The 19776-nt window shown below is 48.2% G+C and overlaps 1 protein-coding gene across 2 annotated transcripts; it reads right to left on the bottom strand.

The window, feature by feature from the left end:
* Positions 1 to 4599: 4599 nt before the first annotated feature.
* Positions 4600 to 19573, bottom strand: LOC144144458 (monocarboxylate transporter 6-like). Of its 2 annotated transcripts, XM_077675912.1 has the most exons (7): positions 19042 to 19560; positions 11966 to 12250; positions 10921 to 11064; positions 10797 to 10857; positions 8699 to 9523; positions 7355 to 7596; positions 4600 to 7258 (listed from the first exon to the last, which is right to left on the bottom strand). In XM_077675912.1, the coding sequence occupies exons 2-7, from the start codon at positions 12186 to 12188 to the stop codon at positions 7095 to 7097; spliced, it is 1659 nt and encodes a 552-aa protein (XP_077532038.1). In that variant the 5' UTR covers positions 12189 to 12250; positions 19042 to 19560; the 3' UTR covers positions 4600 to 7094. The 2 variants fall into 2 exon arrangements, with proteins under 2 accessions (XP_077532038.1, XP_077532039.1); XM_077675913.1 differs by lacking the exon at positions 8699 to 9523 and having other exon boundaries at positions 19042 to 19573.
* Positions 19574 to 19776: the final 203 nt, after the last annotated feature.

The raw sequence follows: 19776 nt of genomic DNA, 5'->3' as shown, positions 1-19776 counted from the left end.
TGGAGCCTATAGCTGGTAGTCATTGAAAAGTTTAGCCATCAATTTTTTTCGTTTGGCAACACTGAAATGGCCACGGACATGGCCGAAGCGCCACGGACATGGCGCGGCTTGTGCCACTGCAGCCGCACCCCGAAGAAAAATATAACACCGGCGTGCGTCGTCTTCTCCGTTTCAACCCGATTATCAATGGAGGTGTCAACAGAGTTATTAATGGCACTCACATTGGAGTCGAGGCATTACTTTGCGTTCGGCAGGCTAGAGCTTGGAATGTCCAACCCATATCATGCGCTTAGCACGGACAAGTACCGCCATCCCGCGGAGCCCGACGTAACCAGTGATGCCGCAGTCACTTGGTTGCCTGCATGATTGCCTCGCTATTGAATACTGGCTATAGCTTCATGGACACGCCCCACCCCCCTTCTTCCTCCCTCCACTCCTGGCACGTGTACGCATCAACCGGCCCCCGCAACAGGCTTGTTCATTGCTGCATAGACTCCTACAGCCGCTACCTCCCTGACAGCCCATGCATGCCGTTGCCACTCGAGAGGGCATTACTGCAGAGGAACTGGTGGAACTTCTTGCAGATAGGTTCGCTCCACCACCCCTGCGTCCTCGCAGCAGCCTGTACCCCACGCGCTGAGATAGAAGCTGCCATTAGGACGATATGGTTCCCAGATCGCAGCCCTCTGCCACGAACACCTTTTCATGCACGAGCTTAGGAATGTCCTTCAGAGGACTAAGCGTTGTAGCGCTCCTGGCGCTGATGACATCACATACCAAATGATGCGGAACTTGGACAACCCGGATGTTTTTCACGTTTCTCCTGTGAAAAACATCCAACCGCAGCCAGCACATACAGACCTGTGTCCTTAACTTCGGTTGCGGGAAAGCTCTTTGAGAGGATCATTCTGTGTCGCCTAGAGTAGATTCCCCGAGCCGTTGGAGCTATTGCCGAGCAACAGACCGGATTTCGTCAACTCCACTGCCCTGCAGATAGCATCGCTGATGCTGCATCTGCGCTGGAAAAAGCCCAACGCATGGACGTAAGTGGCATTTCTTGCTTTGGTGGATATTGAGTCCGCTTTGACCGCTTCCAATACCCAACTATCGAGGCTGCGCTGGACCGCATTCGTGTCATTGGAACAATGCGGAACTACATCCGGGCTTTCCTCCACAGTAAAAACAGGAGTGGGATCACCAAAAACGGGTTAGGTGAGGTTTTGGAACAGAAAGGCGAGTATGAAATATGGCCCAAACTGGTTCAGGATATTCTGACATTGCCTCGGCACACGATGTGCACGGATCGTTGCTTCACTGTCGTGTGGAGGCTGTGAAACTCCTGGCAAATTAGGTGTGCCTTGTTCACTTCACTCAAGCGGCTCACAGCACTGGAGAAGTTTGCATGTACATACACATTTGTGGCGTGCACGTACACACAAAATTACGGCTCCGATTGCGTCATGTAGGGCCTGCAGCTCAAGTAGCAGCGGGACTGGAGCGTCGGGCGTATGAGTGGGATTTCACATACTTGGGCGCAGACTATGTGAAATCCCACCGTGGCTTTGAGGCGCGCCGTAGTGGGCGGCTGTTGATTAGGTGAGACATCCCAAGAATCCTTGAGGTGCACTAAACATTCGCGCATTTTGTTTTCCGCCTCCCCCAGAAAAAGAAGGCAGCCACCACCCGTAGTCGAACGGGCGACCTTGCGCTCCGCACCACCGCACCATTAACTTAACTAGCCACCACAGCGAATGCTGCAGTGCTGACTGGTAAGAACAAGCGCTAATGCACCTAAAAGCAGGTAGCTGTGAAAAAAAAAGTACTACTGCCAGCCCCTAGAAACCACACAAAAAACGGGCAAGTAGACGGTGTATTAGATGTTCAAGACACCGAGATGTTCAAGAAGTGATCAAGATGTTGTAGCGTGGCTTGAAAAAAAACGTAGAAGTTATTTCAAGCTATGCGGCGCGTGGCGTCTACAACGCAAATGAAACCGCGGTATTTTACCACATGTTGCCGGATAAAACGCACGTGATGAAAGGCGACACATGCACTGGCGGGAAGCATAGCAGAGTGCGTGTCACAGCTCTTCTGTGCACTAACATGGATGGCAGCGACCGCCGGCGCCCTTCGTCATCGGAAAGTTGAAAAAGGCGCGTTGCTTTAGGAGCTGTGCGCCCGTGCGCTACAGGCACAACGGTAAGGCTTGGATGATGAGCGATTTATTCGCGGATTGGCTGAGCGAGTTCGACCGTGACATGCAGAGGCATGGCAGGCGCGTGCTGCTCAGGATGGATAACTGCTCTGCGCACCACGTGCAAACTTCTCTGACAGCAGTGACCCTGCTTTTCCTGCCACCCAGTACCACTTCGAAAGTGCAGCCGCTTAATTTGGGAATAATACGTGCCTTTAAGGCATCGTATAGGCCCCGCGTTGTGGAGCCCTTCGTTATAGCTGTTGACCACCCGGAAGCCAACTTGCCGCTTCGAGGTTCGCTTTATTCAGCTGTAGAGATGGTGAAGGCTGCCTGGTCGGAGGTGACAGCCACTTGCATGCTGAATTGTTTCCGCGAGGCCGGCTTCGTCGACACACAACCTGAAGCCGAGCCTGATGCATCCGATGGTCAGTCCGGCGGCGATTTGTGGCAGCGAGTCATCGACTCCGACATGGTGGCCATGACCTCGGCTGGGACGATTTCGTTTGTGCTGATGAAGATGCTGACACTGCGGAACCCTGCACGGACGAGGGTACCGTAATGAAGTGCAGAGGAGTCGTTCATGTTAATCGTTAGGAGAATCGGGCGCTAACCACGACGAAACTTCTGAGCCTGTGCCTATATGCGCGCCCTGCTGCAATGGGCTACATAGAGGACCTTAAACAACTTCTTTACGCCAAGGGCCTAGGCGAAGATCACGCAGCTGCTCTAAATAAACTGGAGACCGCCCTAATCAAGTCTGCACTGCAGAAACAAACAGCCATCACGGACTTGTTTACGAAAACGTAACTTGTGTTTTGACATTTTTTTACCGTGGTTAATTTACTACGATCTTCGGGATATAACGAACGGAGGCCGCGTGACGCTCAGGTTTGTTATAAGCGGTCTCGACGGTATACAACTGGAAATTGCGCCCGCAAGACACGCTTATCAACGCATCGGTACCTCCAGACTCACTAATTGGAAAGACTTTCGAGACGACACCACTGCGGACTCCATCACTAACCTACATGACTGGGTCCAACGGTTACATGACATGGCCAAGAAGCACTCGAAATAAATTGCTCTAACCCAAGAAACTCCAGCCACTGACGCACACCTGCTCCATCTTTGGGATGCCCGACAAGGCCTGCTCCGAATGTGGAAAATGAACAGAACAATTAAGAAACTTCACATCCGCATCATTCAAGTCACAGCAGAGGCAGGTGCGTACGCTAAACAACCTAGCCAACAAAACTGGACTGAGTTCTGCAACCAACTTCAAGGAACGCTCGGAACCCGCCGCACCTGGCACTTACTCCGATCCTTATTAGGCAGCAAGGAATCAAAATCCACCACGCAACACCATCTGAAGCGCCTCACATAATTACCAGGGTAATAAATCATGCAGATTTATTGCGAGAGCTTCAGTCACCGCTTCAAGCACCCATTTCCTCTACTACTCTGGCGCTTCCATCATACACGGGAAAACCCAATCCAGAAATAGACGCACCTTTTACCATGGCAGAAATCGAAGCAGCCGATCACCACCAAACCCGCAACACAGCCACAGGAAAAGACCGGATACCAAACAAGCTCCTCCGCAACCTTGATTACGTTGCCCTTGAAAAGCTTTTGGAATTTTCAACTTCCATTTGCAGGCTGAACCCCCCCCCCCCCCCCACACACACACAATGGAAGCATGCCGAAATCACCCTCATACCCAGGCCCAACAAGCCGCTCGTTACAAAGAACCTCCGCCCGATCTCTCTCACTTCCTATGTCGGAAAACTGTTTGAGCACATGGTGCACAACAGACTATCACCCCACATCGAAGAGAACGGGTACCTCCCACATAAAATGTACGGCTTTTGCAACCACTTATCGCCACAAGACATCCTACTTCAGATTAAAGACGACGTTCAGGATACCCTGAACAATCAGAGCAAAACATCAATACTAGCCCTAGACATCAAAGGGGCATTTGATAACGTAACACACCAGGCTATCTGGCAAGGTCTTGCCTCTATCAACTGCGGCGAACGTACATTTTCCTACATCGCTTGCTTTCTGACCAACCGCACAGCAACGATAGGCATTGGGCATCTCCGTTCCGACCCATTCCCAAAGGCGCCCAAGGGAACCCCACAAGGATCGGATCCGTCGTTTCACCATTGCTACTCAACTTAGCCATGAAAGATCTGCCGCCGCTCCTCACAGCAATCCCCAATTTACGCCATGCACTTTACGCTGGCGACCTCACCTTGTGGGTCCCCACCGGCTGCACCGGCGCCCAACAAGACGCACTTGAATGAATGAATGAATGAATGAATGAATGAATGAATGAATGAATGAATGAATGAATGAATGAATGTTGTTTATTTCACAAGCAAGTTTATGGACAGGACAAATAGGGAAAAAGTTGCAATAATGCAACTTGACGGGCCCTACAAATCTATTAACAGTTGGGGACAGCAGCGTATAGGTATAAACAATACAATAAAAAAAGGAAAATGAAAAAAGAGAGTATACAATTCTATACAAAAAGAGGCACATAAATAACGTTGAAGGGAAAAAAAGAGCTAGAAGGGGTAACAGAGGTAAATGAAGGAGAGGGGGGGGGGGGCTGCAGGGGTGCAGAACAGAAATCGCTGCACTACACATTCTTATGTAGCATTAGAGAAACAATCCAGATAAATTATATACAGGCGTTCAATGCAACCTTCGGGGTTTCACAATGCATGGCATTCAATACAAACAACCCTAAATTGTAAGGAAAAAAAGTTGAGTTTACACGTGTGGCGGTGTAACACTGAAATGCAATAGGCTGGTTAGTTTCGTAACGCTAGGTGGTTAATTATGCTAGCATCTTAACACAACGTTACATCAATTCCATTGAGTAGCAGACTGTTCAGTAATTTCGGAAGGTTGTAAGAAAGCACTTGCATGGCATAATTACTGCGTGGGTGCGGGACATACCAATGTTCTGGTTTTCTCGTGGTATAAGAGGGAACATTTCAGGTTTGCTAGACTAACAATGAAACCTTTAATGCTTCTTATTTCCTTGCGGTAACTGAGCGCAAGGCGGCTGGCAAAGTGGTGCTGTACTTGGAGTACACCTAGATCACTCAACAGGGGTGCAGTGGCGGCATTATACGGGGCATTGCAAACAGAGCGAGCTATTCGTTTTTGTAGGCGAGACAGACGGATGATATTTGACGCGGTGGTCGTACCCCACACAAAACGGCAGTAGTTAAGTAAGCTGGCAAAAAGGGAATTATGAATCAGTAACAGGAAGCCATACACGTCACTTAAACATGCCACCGAGCTCGTGGACTAGGATGCGCCCCAGAAAAATCCCTCCTCGTCACGCTCTGTGCCCGCACTTACAAAAAACGAACAGACCCAACCCCCGATCCGGAGTTAACGATCAACAACCTAGCAGTACTCACAGTCCCCCACCTTCGCATACTCGGTCTCAGCATGTCCAAAGATGGAAGCCCCTCTCAAACCTTACCTGCATTAAAACGCACCCTCACTAACGTACCTCCTGCGACGCATCGCCCACCGCCGCTACGGCCTTCAGGAGAAGACGCAACCAATACTGATCAGTCGTATAAATTATGGCACACTATACCTGGCTCTCAAATCCGTCGAAAAAGAAAAACTCAATACGTTTATCCGCCAAGCCTACAAACTCGCCCTAGGCCTACCCCCCTCAATATCCACGCGCAAGTTGCTCCAACTAGGGGTACACAACACTTTGGAAGAATTGCACGAAGCTCATCGATGTTCCCAAACCACCCATCTCAAGCTGACACCTCCCGGACGAGACACCCTTACACGCCTCGGATACCCGGTAACGCCCAATGAAGACCAGCCCTAACGTCTACCCCTCCACATCTGTCAACACATTCGTGTAGCTTCCGTGTCGCGGAATATGCATCCCCTTTGCAACAAAGCACGTTGCAAAGCACGGGTCGATGCGGTTACGAAGAAGCACGCAGGGTACCCTACGACACGCTACACGGACGCCGCACGCTACACCCGCAAACCCCCCCCCCACTCAGTCACGGTTATAGACAACTAGGGAACCGAAGTTACAGCCGCCACAATATGCACCACCTCTACAAACGCCGCTGAGGAAATCGCCATCGCCCAAGCAGCCACAATAAACAGCGAATACGTTACAGTCATTACGGACTCGCAAGTAGCATGCCGCAACTACCAGCTCGGCCGCATATCACCCTTCGCCCATAAGATCCTCAACATCCATATCGTTTGGGCCCCTGGACACGAGTATCTCGACGGACATGAGGTGGCACACGCCGCTGCCCGAGTACGTACACACCCTCCGGGCCATTTTAGGAGAGAGCCAAGACACAGAGAAGGCCCCCCACACACTGAATGGCTACGCGAACATTCTCTCTCACTTCAGACACGAGCGTCGACGGTTCCCTACACCCAACTCCCACCTTTTCAGAGCCGAAGTGACCACACTCCGCCGGCTACAGACCAACTCCTACTCGCCCTGTACCCTCCTCCACCATATCTACCGCACCCAGTATTATAGTACCTGCAACTTTTGCCCCCAGCCAGGCACCCTGTACCATCTCGTCTGGAAGTGCCAACAATCCCCATCCCTCACACCCAATCCCCGTCCCCCGTACGAGCAGTGGGTGGACCGGCTGTCCAGCTCGGACCTCTCGACCCAGCGCATGCTGATAGGGCACGAGCAGCCAGCAAGGACCAGGCCATCCCGGACTAGCGGACGCCCCCACCGGTGCTCTCACCATCCTGTATCATTAAGCTCGAAATTAAAGATGTTCATTCTCTCTCTCTCTCCGATCCTAGGCACAATTTAACGGACGTTCTAACGAGTACACGGTGAAAGCAACGCCTAAGCAGCAGTCTGCTTAAACTGAATCTGTTCTTCCTGACGCCTTCTGGTGGATCGCCACTTCATGAAGCACTCCGCGGTCCAAATCAGTCCAATCACGAAGCACGACAGTGCCAGCAGCACATAGAGACCGGTGTATGACTCCCTCCGGTCTCTGTAGTAACCTGCGTAAGAGGAATCGAAAGCAGCCTTTTTTCTGCTTCTTATTGTTTAGTGCCAACATTCTCGCAACATCAAAGCGAAAGGTATAAACTTCGTACCAATGACAAATGGTCTGGGGATGGCCACAATGGCCCGCGCCAGTGAGTGGAAACTGAGGGCCAGCGGCAGGTTCTGAAGCCCGAGGTACTCGACTGTGATGACGCCGAAGAGGATGAGGATGCTGCCGCAGACCAGGCCGAACAGCACCGAGACCAGAACGAAGGACGCCATCGAGTTGGCGTAGATGAGGCCCACCAGCGACAAGCCCATTACCAAGAAGCCTACCGCCATCACGTCCCTCCTGCGACAAAAATATATTCCACTATATCAGCAAGAGTGGAGTCTGCGCCAGGAACGTACAGGCCGCCTATACCTCATGGCCTTCGAGGGACCATAAAGACAAAATATAACTTTGTTCAGTTTGAAATAAGTAGCCTTTGGCTTCTCACTCAGCTCCATTCCAACCACAAACAGACCTCTTTTAACCGAAAAAAAGACGCAAGAAATATTGAGGAACTACCAAATTTTCGGTCGCAGTGACGTATAATGGGTTGGAGGGACGTACTATGGGCCAGCACCAAAAGAACAGCGTTAACTGTCGTTAGCATTCAAGAGATACAATCACACGGAACCAGGTGCCCCACTACAATCTCCCGGTCGTGTTTATCGGCGGTGGCTTATGGCGGCGGCCACCAATCATACAAACAAGATTCTGTGACGTCACTGAAAAATCGCCAAAAGCGGCCAAAAGAGTGCCCGCTGCTTAATCTGTTTACCTTAATATCTCAATTTTTTGTTTGAAGTTTGCGATAAAATTTGTATCATTGTTGTCGGGACAAAGCAGCCTTTGTAATGAACCAAACTTGTATTTTGACCTCATGGCCCCTTTCATAACATTCTGCCTAATGCGGGATGCATATCTGGCTCGAAGTTTCTTACCTTCATCTACTGGAGGCGAACGAAGCTACTTCAAAACTACAGGGCATACAAGGCGAGCCAGCATACAGCGATCACTTGACATCTAGAAGTATTACTGTCGGTGTCCTTTATTGCATAAACAGGGTGTCTATTCCAAACTAATTTTGCGGGACATATGCTCAAGCGTTCCAGCTCTGGACTCGAAGTGCACTCCACCCGCAGGTCGGGCTTCTGGAGACGGCCCGTCCTAGTCAGCTTTTCTCGTTATGTCACTTGTGCTGTTTTAATCATGGTTCTATAGTATTGTTCCCACGATTGCTTCCCAGCGCACGCACACATAGCTAACATTATCGAGTTTATTCATGTGTTGTGCTGGTTACAAATTCCTGCAAGTTCCGCTCCGAAAGGGGCCTCTAAAGTGGTGTTCTACTCATAGCATCCTTGTTGCCGATTCAACACTGAGGTGAGGGAATGCCAATTCGCACCTGTGGCAGAGCTTTCTGTCCGAGAGCTGGCCAGAGAAGAGTCGGCTGATGATGTCGCCCACGCCGACACAGGAAAGCAGGGCTGCCGCTTGCCACTTTGGAAGACCCTGGCCCATCGCGTGGTCGGCGAGAGTCAACGTGAATAGGTCCATCACGCTCATGTGCGCAACGGTCGCCAGCGTGATGACATAGTTTATGGGCCTCTTCAAAAAGCTCAGCTCGCGGCGACCTGCAGATAGCACCGCTGCTTTCAAATTGCGGCCGGTTCCGCTACCAGCCTCTTCTTTGCCTTCCCTGCTGCCGAGCGCAAGAGGATTGGAATGAGGACTGCATGAGGACTGGCGTGAGAATATTCCTCTGCCTGTTACTCTGATTTTACGTTCTCGCTCCTCTGAAATCCCGGCACATTCCTCCGGACACAGCTTGACAAGAGGGATTGCCAACTCTGCTGAACCCTTGGCTATCATTAAAGACAATTTTGCTGCCTCGTCTTCAGGGTCCACATAGTTCTTCTCTGTCAGTCTTACTTCGCCTTCAGAACTAGACAGCTGTTGTGAGTAGGTGCCGCTCAGTCGCTCGACTTCGCTTTCCTTTCCGTCCCTGTCAACCCGTCTTTCGCTCGATGCCGTCCGCGCCTTCGCGAAGAAGTTCTCCGGGTTCTGTATAAGAAGGGAGCCGGCAGTTGCATTCAGAGCCAAGCCACCCACGATGAGGAACGTTCCACGTAGTCCGTACTGGTCGTTGAGATAAACAACCACCGAAGGGAACACTAAGGAGACCAGACTACCGCCGGCCCAGCTTAGACCACTTGCCGACCCTCGGTACCTGCGGAAAAAGTAGGCAAAACACGGTGGAACGCAGAGAAGTTGCTGGCGGGGAAAAATCGAAAGCTCTTCTTGAAGCATATACTCTCGTCTTTGCGTGCCATTGTAGAACCGAGTGAGTCGCAGGAAGAGCCCTGGAAGGGCAACTACAGCAGCTTTGAGCGCACAGGCGCTTAATGCTAACCTCCTCTCCTATTCCTTCAAGTGAATGAATGAACGGCTTTATTTGGAAATAGGCCAGAGGCACAGTAAGGTTGATTGGTGGCCAGGAAAGAGGAGGCGAAACTCTCATTTAAGTTTTCACTAGAGCAATTGAACACTGTGCTGTCCTATGTCAACGCCTCTAAGGCTTTCAGAGTAGCATCTGAACACAATATTCGAATGATCCATATTCGTAAGTGGTGGCGAGAAGAAACTTTCTTCTCGTTCGTGTCCGCGTAGTCGGCAAAATCGAGATGGGCCTTAGTCAGCTTAGAGTGGCAGACGAAGTGACTGCGCCTTGGGGCACATCATACAGTCTATTCAACCTCGCTATGTACAAGACAAAAAAAACTGGTCACGTATCTGCTTCCCTTACTGCTAATCCCAATAGCCTTGCCGCCCCTGCCATGCGACCCCCCATCCTCCCTCCACCTCTCCGCGTTCACGCTCTTCCCCTACCCTTTCGCTCCTCCCGTCGTGATTGCAATGAAGGTTTGCTCAATCAACTCAACTTTTCCACGTTTGCACTGCTCGCGCGCCATTTGTGTAGACTTTTTTTTCAGTGAGACTTTAAGAAGTGAGGCGACAGCTTTTAGTTTAATGTTTGCTTTTAGCTCGCCTCTCTTCGGCACCATTGTTAAATCCTTGCCTTCTTCACTTGTCGTAAAATCCAATCCAACGTGTATTTGTATATAAAGGAACGTTTTTACTCTCGCTTACATTTTCTCCTAAATTTTCCCTGAACCTTCTTTCGCGCTAAATAATGGGGACAATGTGCGAGTCATACCAGCAGTTTTAATAGTTTGAAGCCGTCCTGCCTATATACTTCTCGTTCAAGCAGTGTTTCACTTTGGCCGGGCGACTGGGTAGAACGACAGGCAGGCAGACATTAGATAATTCCCGAAGGAGTCCGTTTTTCCATGAACTTTATTTTTGTCGAGAATTGCGAACGCCACGAAATCCCCGGAGCTGCCATCAATTGCGACCATCTCTGGAATTTTCAACGCTCACCTAGACGCAAACAATATTTCTGTTTTTCTCCGGTAAGGTTAACTAAAAAGACGACCACGTACCTTTTGAAGTAAGTGTTGACTGCGAAGTTATTCGAAGGAAGGGTTAACCCTTGCCCAATGGCTGCACGTAAAAGAGCAGGATTACTTAGTGGCCCCACATATGTGCATACGTCGTATTACGTACCGCAGATCACACCATAGCTGATGCTTATTCCGACGATATCGTAGAAGACAGCACACAGAAGCACTCCGAGTGCTGTGAGCAGGGCCCCCGCCAGAGAGATGGCACGTAGTGGAAAGTTCCTCAGTAGCACACCGGTCACAATACCTGTCAGAGCGCAGAAATACACCGTATATGACATCGACAATCCTGTGGTAACAAATATCTCAGAGTTCCAAAAAACGATTTCGGAATAGGTGTGCCGACCGTATTAACAATGATAACCGCGGGGTTGTCAATATTCACACCGTAAATATTCCTTTAAGTGACAGCGTTCATAAAACAGACGCTTTAAAGGTATCTCGTCCGTACGAAACTAGAATGCGCATAAGTAATTTGCCATATTGGTGAAACCACGCTCACACAATCCGTGAAAGCAGCCAAAATCGTGCCCCACCCGCCTCAAACCTATAAACATCTAACTCTTGTCGTCAGAATAGTGTCATATCAATAAAAAACGTTTTTAACTTGTCAGACTTTTTCCGTCGCCGTTAATGCCACCGTATTTATATTTTATAAACACGTCTTGCCGCAACGCCCATTTAAAATGCAAATTAATGACGTCCTTGTGACGTCTCATCTCACACCGACCACATATTTACAAGGTTGATGTTACCATTCGAACTGTTAAGCGAAAGATATGAATTTTAAAATTGAAGCCACACCAGAGGCTCAATGACCTGCTTGCGGTTCTAAGTGAAAGATCACGCCTTTCTAAACTTTTAGTGGTTTCATTTGATGAAAAACGGTGCATAGTTTGTTTAAAAATAAATCATCCAGAAAAAAGCCGTTAGATGCTTCTAAATATATAATGTTAATGGGGTTTTTATAATTGTTGTATCCTCGAACTATTGTCATTAGTTTGATTCGTGTACCGATTTCCCCACCGTATGTTCTTATTACTCACTCCATTTCGTTTCGTTGAAAAACCACCCGAAGATATTTTGTGCAGCGCACTCTCCAATCTATTGGCCCCCCGCAGAGCAAGAGTATCCACAACTGTCCTTACTGGACACGTTGATGATGGCTCCCTGCAGGTTGAAGGGCCACGAGGCAGTTTCCCTAGACGCCCCCATCTCGTTTAAGAGGGTCACGAAGATGATACCACCGCAACGGGTCATTATCAACGTCCAGAAAAGGGTCCAGGAACAAGCCAAGGCCACAACCCAGCTTCGTGCCGAGTCATGGTACTGCTGGCCGCAAGGGTCCCGTGGCCCTCCCGAAGGCGCCATTTTCAGTTGCAGGTGGCTCGTGCGTACAAAGCTAGCAGACGTCCCTGAGGCTTTAGGGCTACCTGCGTAGAGACATTAGAGAGAGTAGAGACATTGCGCGTGCAAATCTCGCAAGACTATCTTTGCAATAGCCAAGGATCGCAGATGTTCCAGAAACGGGCGAAAATGCTGTCTAAGTACCACCCCACTACTACTGTTAACAAGATCTTAATATTTAAGTTGATATATTACAGCGCTAACGGACGAAGTACGTAGAAGGATGCACAGGGCGCATTCTTCTACGTCCTTCGTTCGTTTGCGCTGTAACACTTCAACATGAATACCCACCAACTCTCTCAACTATCCATTTTGTTGTAACGATCGTAATAACCGGGTCCCCTTACTACAGCAACCTTAAGTCATTTAACAGCAGATTCGAATTTCCATGATGCAGCCTCGTTACCAGGTTTTTTTTAGATGCGGCGCATCTCTTGCTCTGAGGCATGTCCCTCCTGCGTCGTCGGCGTCCGTCCGCACGCCACCTGCGCATGCGCGACTCTCCTCCGTTCGTCTCTCCCACAGCTGTGCGCAACACTCTCACTACTCCGGCGCATTAGCATAACGACAGCTGGCGCGCTTGGTTGACGCGCGCTTCGCTGCGTTAACGCTGCGTTAACAGCCGCTCCAATGCGCATGTGCGCGCATGCGCGACTCTCTCCCGCGGTCTCCTTCTCCTTCAAGCGCTGTGAATATAAAGCGGGTATGATCCGCGGCAGTTCAGTGAGCGCACGCTCTCGTTCTTCTCGAACATCGACGATGAAACCAAGATTCGACCACTGCTGCGGCAACCGCTCACTGTGCACTTTACTGACCATAAAGTCATCATTCTTAAATGTAATAAAGAGTTGGGTAATGGTCGCTAAAACATGTGTACTCTCTCATTTCGCGTATGCTTGCGCCGCATCACACCAGGGTTCCCTCGCGGGGAGATGGGGGCGATTTCCTTGTTTGATTTGAAAAATCTTTATTTTTGTCTAAGGGAGAGAAATCTGAGACTAAAGGTACAGACGGCCTGACGGAAGCCCTCAGCCGCCTATGCACTGCGAGCATTGCATCGTCAGCAAGAAATGTTCACGGGAGGTATATCGGAATACCTGCAATGTATGCAATCTAAACAAAGCAATCGCTATCACAAATGGGCGACCAAGTAGAAATAATAAAGCAGTCACTCAACAATAAATCGACGAGCTGAATTTTGCGTTCAATATTACAAGAGTACTGAACCAAACTTTTATCTTTTTTTTACTGCTTAAGCCTTTTATCGATGCTTAAAGGGTCAACAATCCTGAAACAGTGCGTTAAATACTAAATTGCGCGATAAATAATTCATCATCATCACCAGCCTATCTATGCCCGTTGCCCACTGTAGGGCAAAGGCCTCTTCTATTTATCTCTAATTATCCCGGTCCTGTGCTACCTACGTCCAATTTATCCCCGCAAACTTCTTGATCTCAGCAGACCATCTAACTTTCTGCCGCCCCCTGCCACGGTTGCCTTCTCTGTGGATCCACTCTGTTACCCTTAATGAACAACGGCTGTCTTGCCTTCACATTACATGCCCTTCCCACGCCAATTTCTTCTTAATTTCTGCTAATATGTCCTTAACACGCGTCTGCTCCCTCACCCACTCCACTCTCTTCTTGTACCTTAATGCTACACCTATCATCTTACGTTCCATTGCTCGCTGACTCGTCCCCAATTTAAGTTTAACCCTTTCAGTGAGCCTCCAAGTTTCTGCCCCGTAGGTGAGCACCGGTAAGATGCAGCTGTCATACACTTCCTTCTGCAGGGACAATGGTAGGCTGCCATTTATTAGCTGAGAATGCCTGCCGAATGCACTCCATGGTCCACCCCATTCTTATCCTTGTGATTATCTCTGCCTGATGGTTGGGATCCGGGGTCACAAATTGACCTAAGTAGTTTATTTATTTATTTATTTATTTATTTATTTATTTATTTATTTATTTATTTATTTATTTATTTATTTATTTATTTATTTATTTATTCATTTATTTATTTATTTATTTATTTATTTATTTATTTATTGTGTACTTATTTGTGGTATTTTCAACACTTCGCCATTCCAACAAGCACAGACGCACATCTGAAATGACCGAGCGGTTTCCACATAGCGCTGTTTATACCGACGCCACTTGGGACCCCACCACGAATACTGCCGGATTAGCAGCCATTCACTCGACATTTCAAGCCGCCTGACAACAAGAATATCCAACAGCGCCATCGTCTACCCACCTCCAACTCGAAGTGACATTACTGGCTGTCCGAAAACTTCAAATTTCTCACTGGCCTACCAACCAGCCTCATGCAACTATCTTCACAGCCAGCCAGGAGGCATTCCGCGCATTGCGCCGGGTGCCTTATCAGAATTCTATCTGTGCGTCCATCAAGATGCTTGCCCGAAGGCTACATTGTACAACAGGACTACAAATTCGGGTAGACTGGGTGCCAGGGCACTGCGTTAACTCCACCAAGGAGGCCGCGCGCGCCCTGGCGAGCGATGTTCTTTCCACCCACTCCCACCCAGTTTTGCCTCATCACGACCCCAACTTGGACCCCTTTGAAGCCCATGCCACCTACCAGCGATGTGCTAGAGCTCGACTCCGCAGCCACATCCCTGCCAATGACTGCCCGTTACCTACAGGACTGCCACGTGGCCTTCAGGTTCTGATCCACAAGGCTCGTGCTAGGGCGGCGCTTACAGAGGACATCCTTTTCAAGTGGCGTTCTTACATACCAAAAAAAGGGCGGCCACCCGTTCTCCCCGGCGCTACCGCAAGCAATTCCCCTCCGCCGGCCATGACACCACCCACGTGCGTCACGTGCTCTTTAGGAGCCACACCGACCATTGAACATCTCCTTTGGACGTGTCCGGGTCTGCACGCGGAGCGCACGTCTTGCAAACACAGCAGCGTTACGTGTTTGGCGGACTGGCTCTACCCACCCTCAGCCACAGCCAAGCAGGTTTTTGCCTCCTTGTGGGACTTCGCTCTCGCTACTGGCGTTCATCTGAGAATGTAAAGTTCTCCCGAACTGACACCACCCTCCCCACCCGCCCCCACATAGGCCGAGTCGCCATCCTTGTGTCAATAAAGTTTCATTCATTCATTCATTCATTCATTCATTTATTTATTTATTTATTTATTTATTTATTTATTTATTTATTTATTTATTTATTTATTTATTTATTTATTTATTTATTTATTTATTTATTTATTTATTTATTTATTTATTTATTTATTTATTTATTTATTTATTTATTTATTTGGGCGTCCAAACGCTGCGAAAGCGTTGTTACAACCGTCCTGCCACCAAAGCTTAGTAGCTGAGCTTCGGCATATTCGATGGCGTCTTTCAATAAAAGCGCGGACGGCAACGCCCATTGCGATTCTAGGCTTAGTATCAACTACTTTCACGCACGTGGAACTTTTGTTTTTGGCAAGAGTAAGATTCTTGAGAGCAGTTACACCTGTGCGCGAACGCTGCAAGCGCCTTGCTTCTATAGGCGCTCATAGCCGTGTTCACAAACTGATAACCATGTTTTAGTGCTGGCCTCTACTGCGTCACTCCTGCCCCTAATACGTCCCTGTAGCGCGAAATTTGAATTTTTGAAGATTTTTGTTCTAAAAATTTTTGTTCTAAGGTTTGTAATAAGTCCTTTCTCATTCAGTTCGCCTATTTTGGTTGCATAGTAGAGTGCCATCTTTGTACAGGAGAAATATTCTGTATTGTAAGCCTGCATTTATCTAATAGTTGCATTAAATTTACTAATTGAAATTAGAATGTTATATTTAAAATTTTGAAATTTCTATACTCATGGTGATTGCAGCGCAAAACAAGAAAACTAGCCCAGCTCGCTACACTTCTGCAGTTGAATATTCATTCCTGAGCTAAATCCCAACTTCTCAACCTTAAAAAGGCTAAAAACCCCGAAATACTATAATAGTTTGCCATAAATGATTGCAGTCGTCTGCGTCGACGGATAACAATTTATATATATATATATATATATATATATATATATATATATATATATATATATATATATATATATATATATATATATATCAGGGTGTCGAACCGGAACCGAACCGAACCGAAAACCGGAACTGAACCGGTATTTTTGCCGGAACTGAACCCGAACCCGAACCGTTATTTTTTGAGCACGCTGAACCCGAACCGGAACTGAACCGAAAAAAGAAATAACGGTTACCGGTTCATGCCGAAACGGTTCGACCCTCTGTTGTTGACATTGCACAGTCAATGCAATTCAGGCTTTTTTTTCTTTCACGTACCATCAACTTCGTACCTGCTCGCTCACTTCCCCCTCCAGACAATTGAACACTATCACGCTCTATGCAACAACAAGGGAAATGAATGAGCACCAATGTAGCAATGGTCTGTTGCTGCTGGAAGCGCGAGCGTAGTGGAAGCTGACCAAAGGAAATGTCATTCTCCGCAGCTTGCAGGGGATATAAAACGATTTTGCCCTTCCCTAGCTGCAACTTTAGTGGAGAAATCAGGCTGCAGGAGTGCTCCAGTGTGCAGCAGCGAAAGCCCGATGTGTGCAAACCTTTTCCATTTCATAATTTCTTTAAAAGGTCCGACACCTGCAAATTGTAATATTTGACAAATTTGACCGCAGGAGCTGCTCAGTGGCTAAACCGCTTGATGCTGACCAAAAGTGGCTTCGATGTCCCTTACCCACGACCATTTTTGAGGACAGTACCGTGGACAAGCTCCGTTTTTTACAAGTACTAATAACAACAGATATGTCAGGGAAAACTGTTAAGGTGCGCACTTAATCTCTTGGCAAGAAACTGCAGTCCTCGACCTTGTCTTGGAAGCAGCAACAGTAATAAAGCAGATGACACGTGCAGAAAGGACGGCCGGTACCTCACACTGTCCCATTCGCCGAGCGATCATCTTTTCTGCTTGTTCTGCAGTTTTTTCTCTTTCAGATCTGGTTTTGTACTGATCTGGTTTTGTACTTGTACTGACTGCCCAACTCGCTACATTACTTCTACTGCTACTCGATCCGGAGGGGAGTACTGATTTGATTTGATTGTGGGGTTTAACGCGCCGACCCAGCACAGGCGATGAGGCGCGCCGTAGTGGAGGGCTTCGAATTAATTTTGACCACCTGGGGATCTTTAACATGCGCCGAAATTTTGTACACACGGGCGTTTTTGCTTTACGCCTCCATCAGAAAAGCGGCCGCTTCGGCCGGAAATCGAACCCGCGACCTCGCGCTCAGCAGTGCCTTAGCCACTGAGCCACCGAGGCAGGTCAGAGGGGAGTACTGCTGTGGACGAATTAAAGAGCGCCTACCCAAAAAAGTTCTTCTCGTGCTCCGCGCGTAAAATTTCCCTTTCATTTTGTAACAGCATAATCTGTTATAAGATTACGCAATGTAGCACACGGAATGATGGCCGGGGGTCAGGCGGTACGATGACATACTGATTGTAATGCACACATCCAGTATAGCTTTCGCAAAAGGAATTGCAGTGGTCAGAGCAATAATGCAGTGAGTGAGCATTAACTAAAGCTTACTTTTAACAAAAGTGTGGCTAACACATTCGATAGGGTGACAGCTAAGAAATTATTCAGGGTGACCAAATGATCTAATTCATTGGTAGTATTTATGTGCCTGTAGTAGGGTTTTTCTGTTTTGTTACAAATATAAAAAAAATGTGCGCCATTGGTATTAAGCGCTGATATTTCAACACGCCAGTACGCAGACCTAAATTTAAGGCTTCAAGGTAAGCGTTATAGGCGATTCCATAGCGACGATTGCGATTTCACCAAAAAATGAAAGGGCAGAATATATATCCCACCGTCATATCTCTTGGCGGTGGCTTTATGAATAGTCGCTAGGACAACATAAAGTCTGGACGAGAAAGTAGGTAGTAAATCGTCACCACTCCATCTGTTTTTCTAATATCTCGTGATTTTTTAAAGTTTGCTTTGCAATTGCGCCACTGCCCTTGGGGAACAGCAGCATTTTGAATTTTTGTTTGTGTTTTGACTTTACTGTCGCTTTAAACTACTAAATGTTTTTTTTTCTAATTTCAGTGACAATTCAAATCATCGAACCGGTTCGCGAACCGGTTCACGTGCCGAACCGGTTCGCGAACCGGTTCGGCACGTGATTTTGTCGAACCGGAACTGAACCGGAACGAAATTATTTCACCCGAACCCGAACCGTAACCGAACCGGTATTTTTTTCGGTTCGACACCCTGATATATATATATATATATATATACATATATATATATATATATATATATGTATATATATGTGTGTGTGTGTGTGTGTGTGTGTGTGTGTGTGTGTGTGTCGCTCAACGCAACGGCCTAACATTTATTCGTACAAATGGTATGATGACATTGCACAGATTCAGTGACTCGTGAGATTTAATATACAGCTTTTCTAACCAGATCTTTTTTACCAAATTTCTAGAAACGTAATTCGTTACTATTGTCAGGCAGCATCCACAAACCAAATGACAAGACCTTTTCCGATCTGGCACCAAACAATACGTGCACTCCGCTTTCCTGTTCAAAGTGGAGTAGACGGTGTAAGGAGCTGGCTGCCCCTGAATGAAGTCCAGTTTTTTCCGTGCGGTGTAAACATTGAAACTGACCGTGTCCCGTTGAACCTCAGTGGAACGTACAACACGCTAACACTGGGCATGCTTGCGCACATCGCTTAATCTTTATGAAGCCCATTAACACCCAGTTCTTATGTTGTTTCTTGCACGGTCAGCGCCATACGTATGAACAGCTGTCCTACCTTGAAAGTAGACGCCCCGATCCTGCAGCAGCCCCTCAGACGTCCGTCGGTCTCTCCCGGTTATCTTTGCGCACGCGGCTGAGTGGGCTGCGGCCGGCGGGCTGCCCGAGCTCCTCTGGCGTATCAGTCAGTAGTCAGGAAGAGAGTGATGTCCCGGCACGCTGCTATGGCTGTTGTAAAACAAGTCGTTTGATACGAGAGGAGTACGTAATCTGAAATTCGAACGAAGTACCTCGCTTTGAAGTGACTATACAGGGACTTCCGACGGAAGAGGTGTTTGGTTCGCATGCCACCTTAGTAACTGCGGGTTTGCAAAGTCACATTAAAAAATAATGATACAGAGAAGAGGCTTGGAAGACTTGCCTTGAATGCTATAAGGTAAGCCTGATTCTGAGGTGGTGTTGGGTTCTGAAGACAACGTGCTCGACAAAAGCTGTCTTCGCTGCCCGTTTTGTGGCGTCCCGAAGCCCCCTTTTCCGGCGCTATGCAGCACATACGGTCAGGCGCAGCTTGCGGCAAATTCCTGCCGCAATAATTTCAGCAATGCGACCGGTATTAACGGAGCTATCGCCAGTGAATTTTCCTCCTCCTCCCCCACCTCTCCCGGGCCTTTTTTAGCAATATGGAAGGCACCATCGGACTGGTACAATGAAGCACTGGCTCTGATGGTGACCGAGCTTAGTCTACTACACTGCGCATGTAAACGAACGAACTCCGGTTGATTGCGCTGGTGAT

Source organism: Haemaphysalis longicornis, unplaced genomic scaffold, assembly GCF_048455015.1.
Source record: "Haemaphysalis longicornis isolate Haplotype H1 unplaced genomic scaffold, Haemaphysalis longicornis Haplotype H1 scaffold_7, whole genome shotgun sequence".
In the NCBI taxonomy this organism is placed as follows: Eukaryota; Metazoa; Arthropoda; class Arachnida; order Ixodida; family Ixodidae; genus Haemaphysalis; species Haemaphysalis longicornis.
This window is presented reverse-complemented; position numbering and strand designations above follow the sequence as displayed.

Excerpts from the sequence above, each read along its gene's own strand:
- LOC144144458 (XM_077675912.1), bottom strand. The coding sequence starts at position 12,188 with ATGGCGCCTTCGGGAGGGCCACGGGACCCTTGCGGCCAGCAGTACCAT. Across the intron at positions 10,858-10,920 it reads CAGCTATGGTGTGATCTGCG|CCATTGGGCAAGGGTTAACC; the intron begins GTACGTAATACG and ends TTTTACGTGCAG. Across the intron at positions 7,597-8,698 it reads GACAGAAAGCTCTGCCACAG|GAGGGACGTGATGGCGGTAG; the intron begins GTGCGAATTGGC and ends TTTTTGTCGCAG.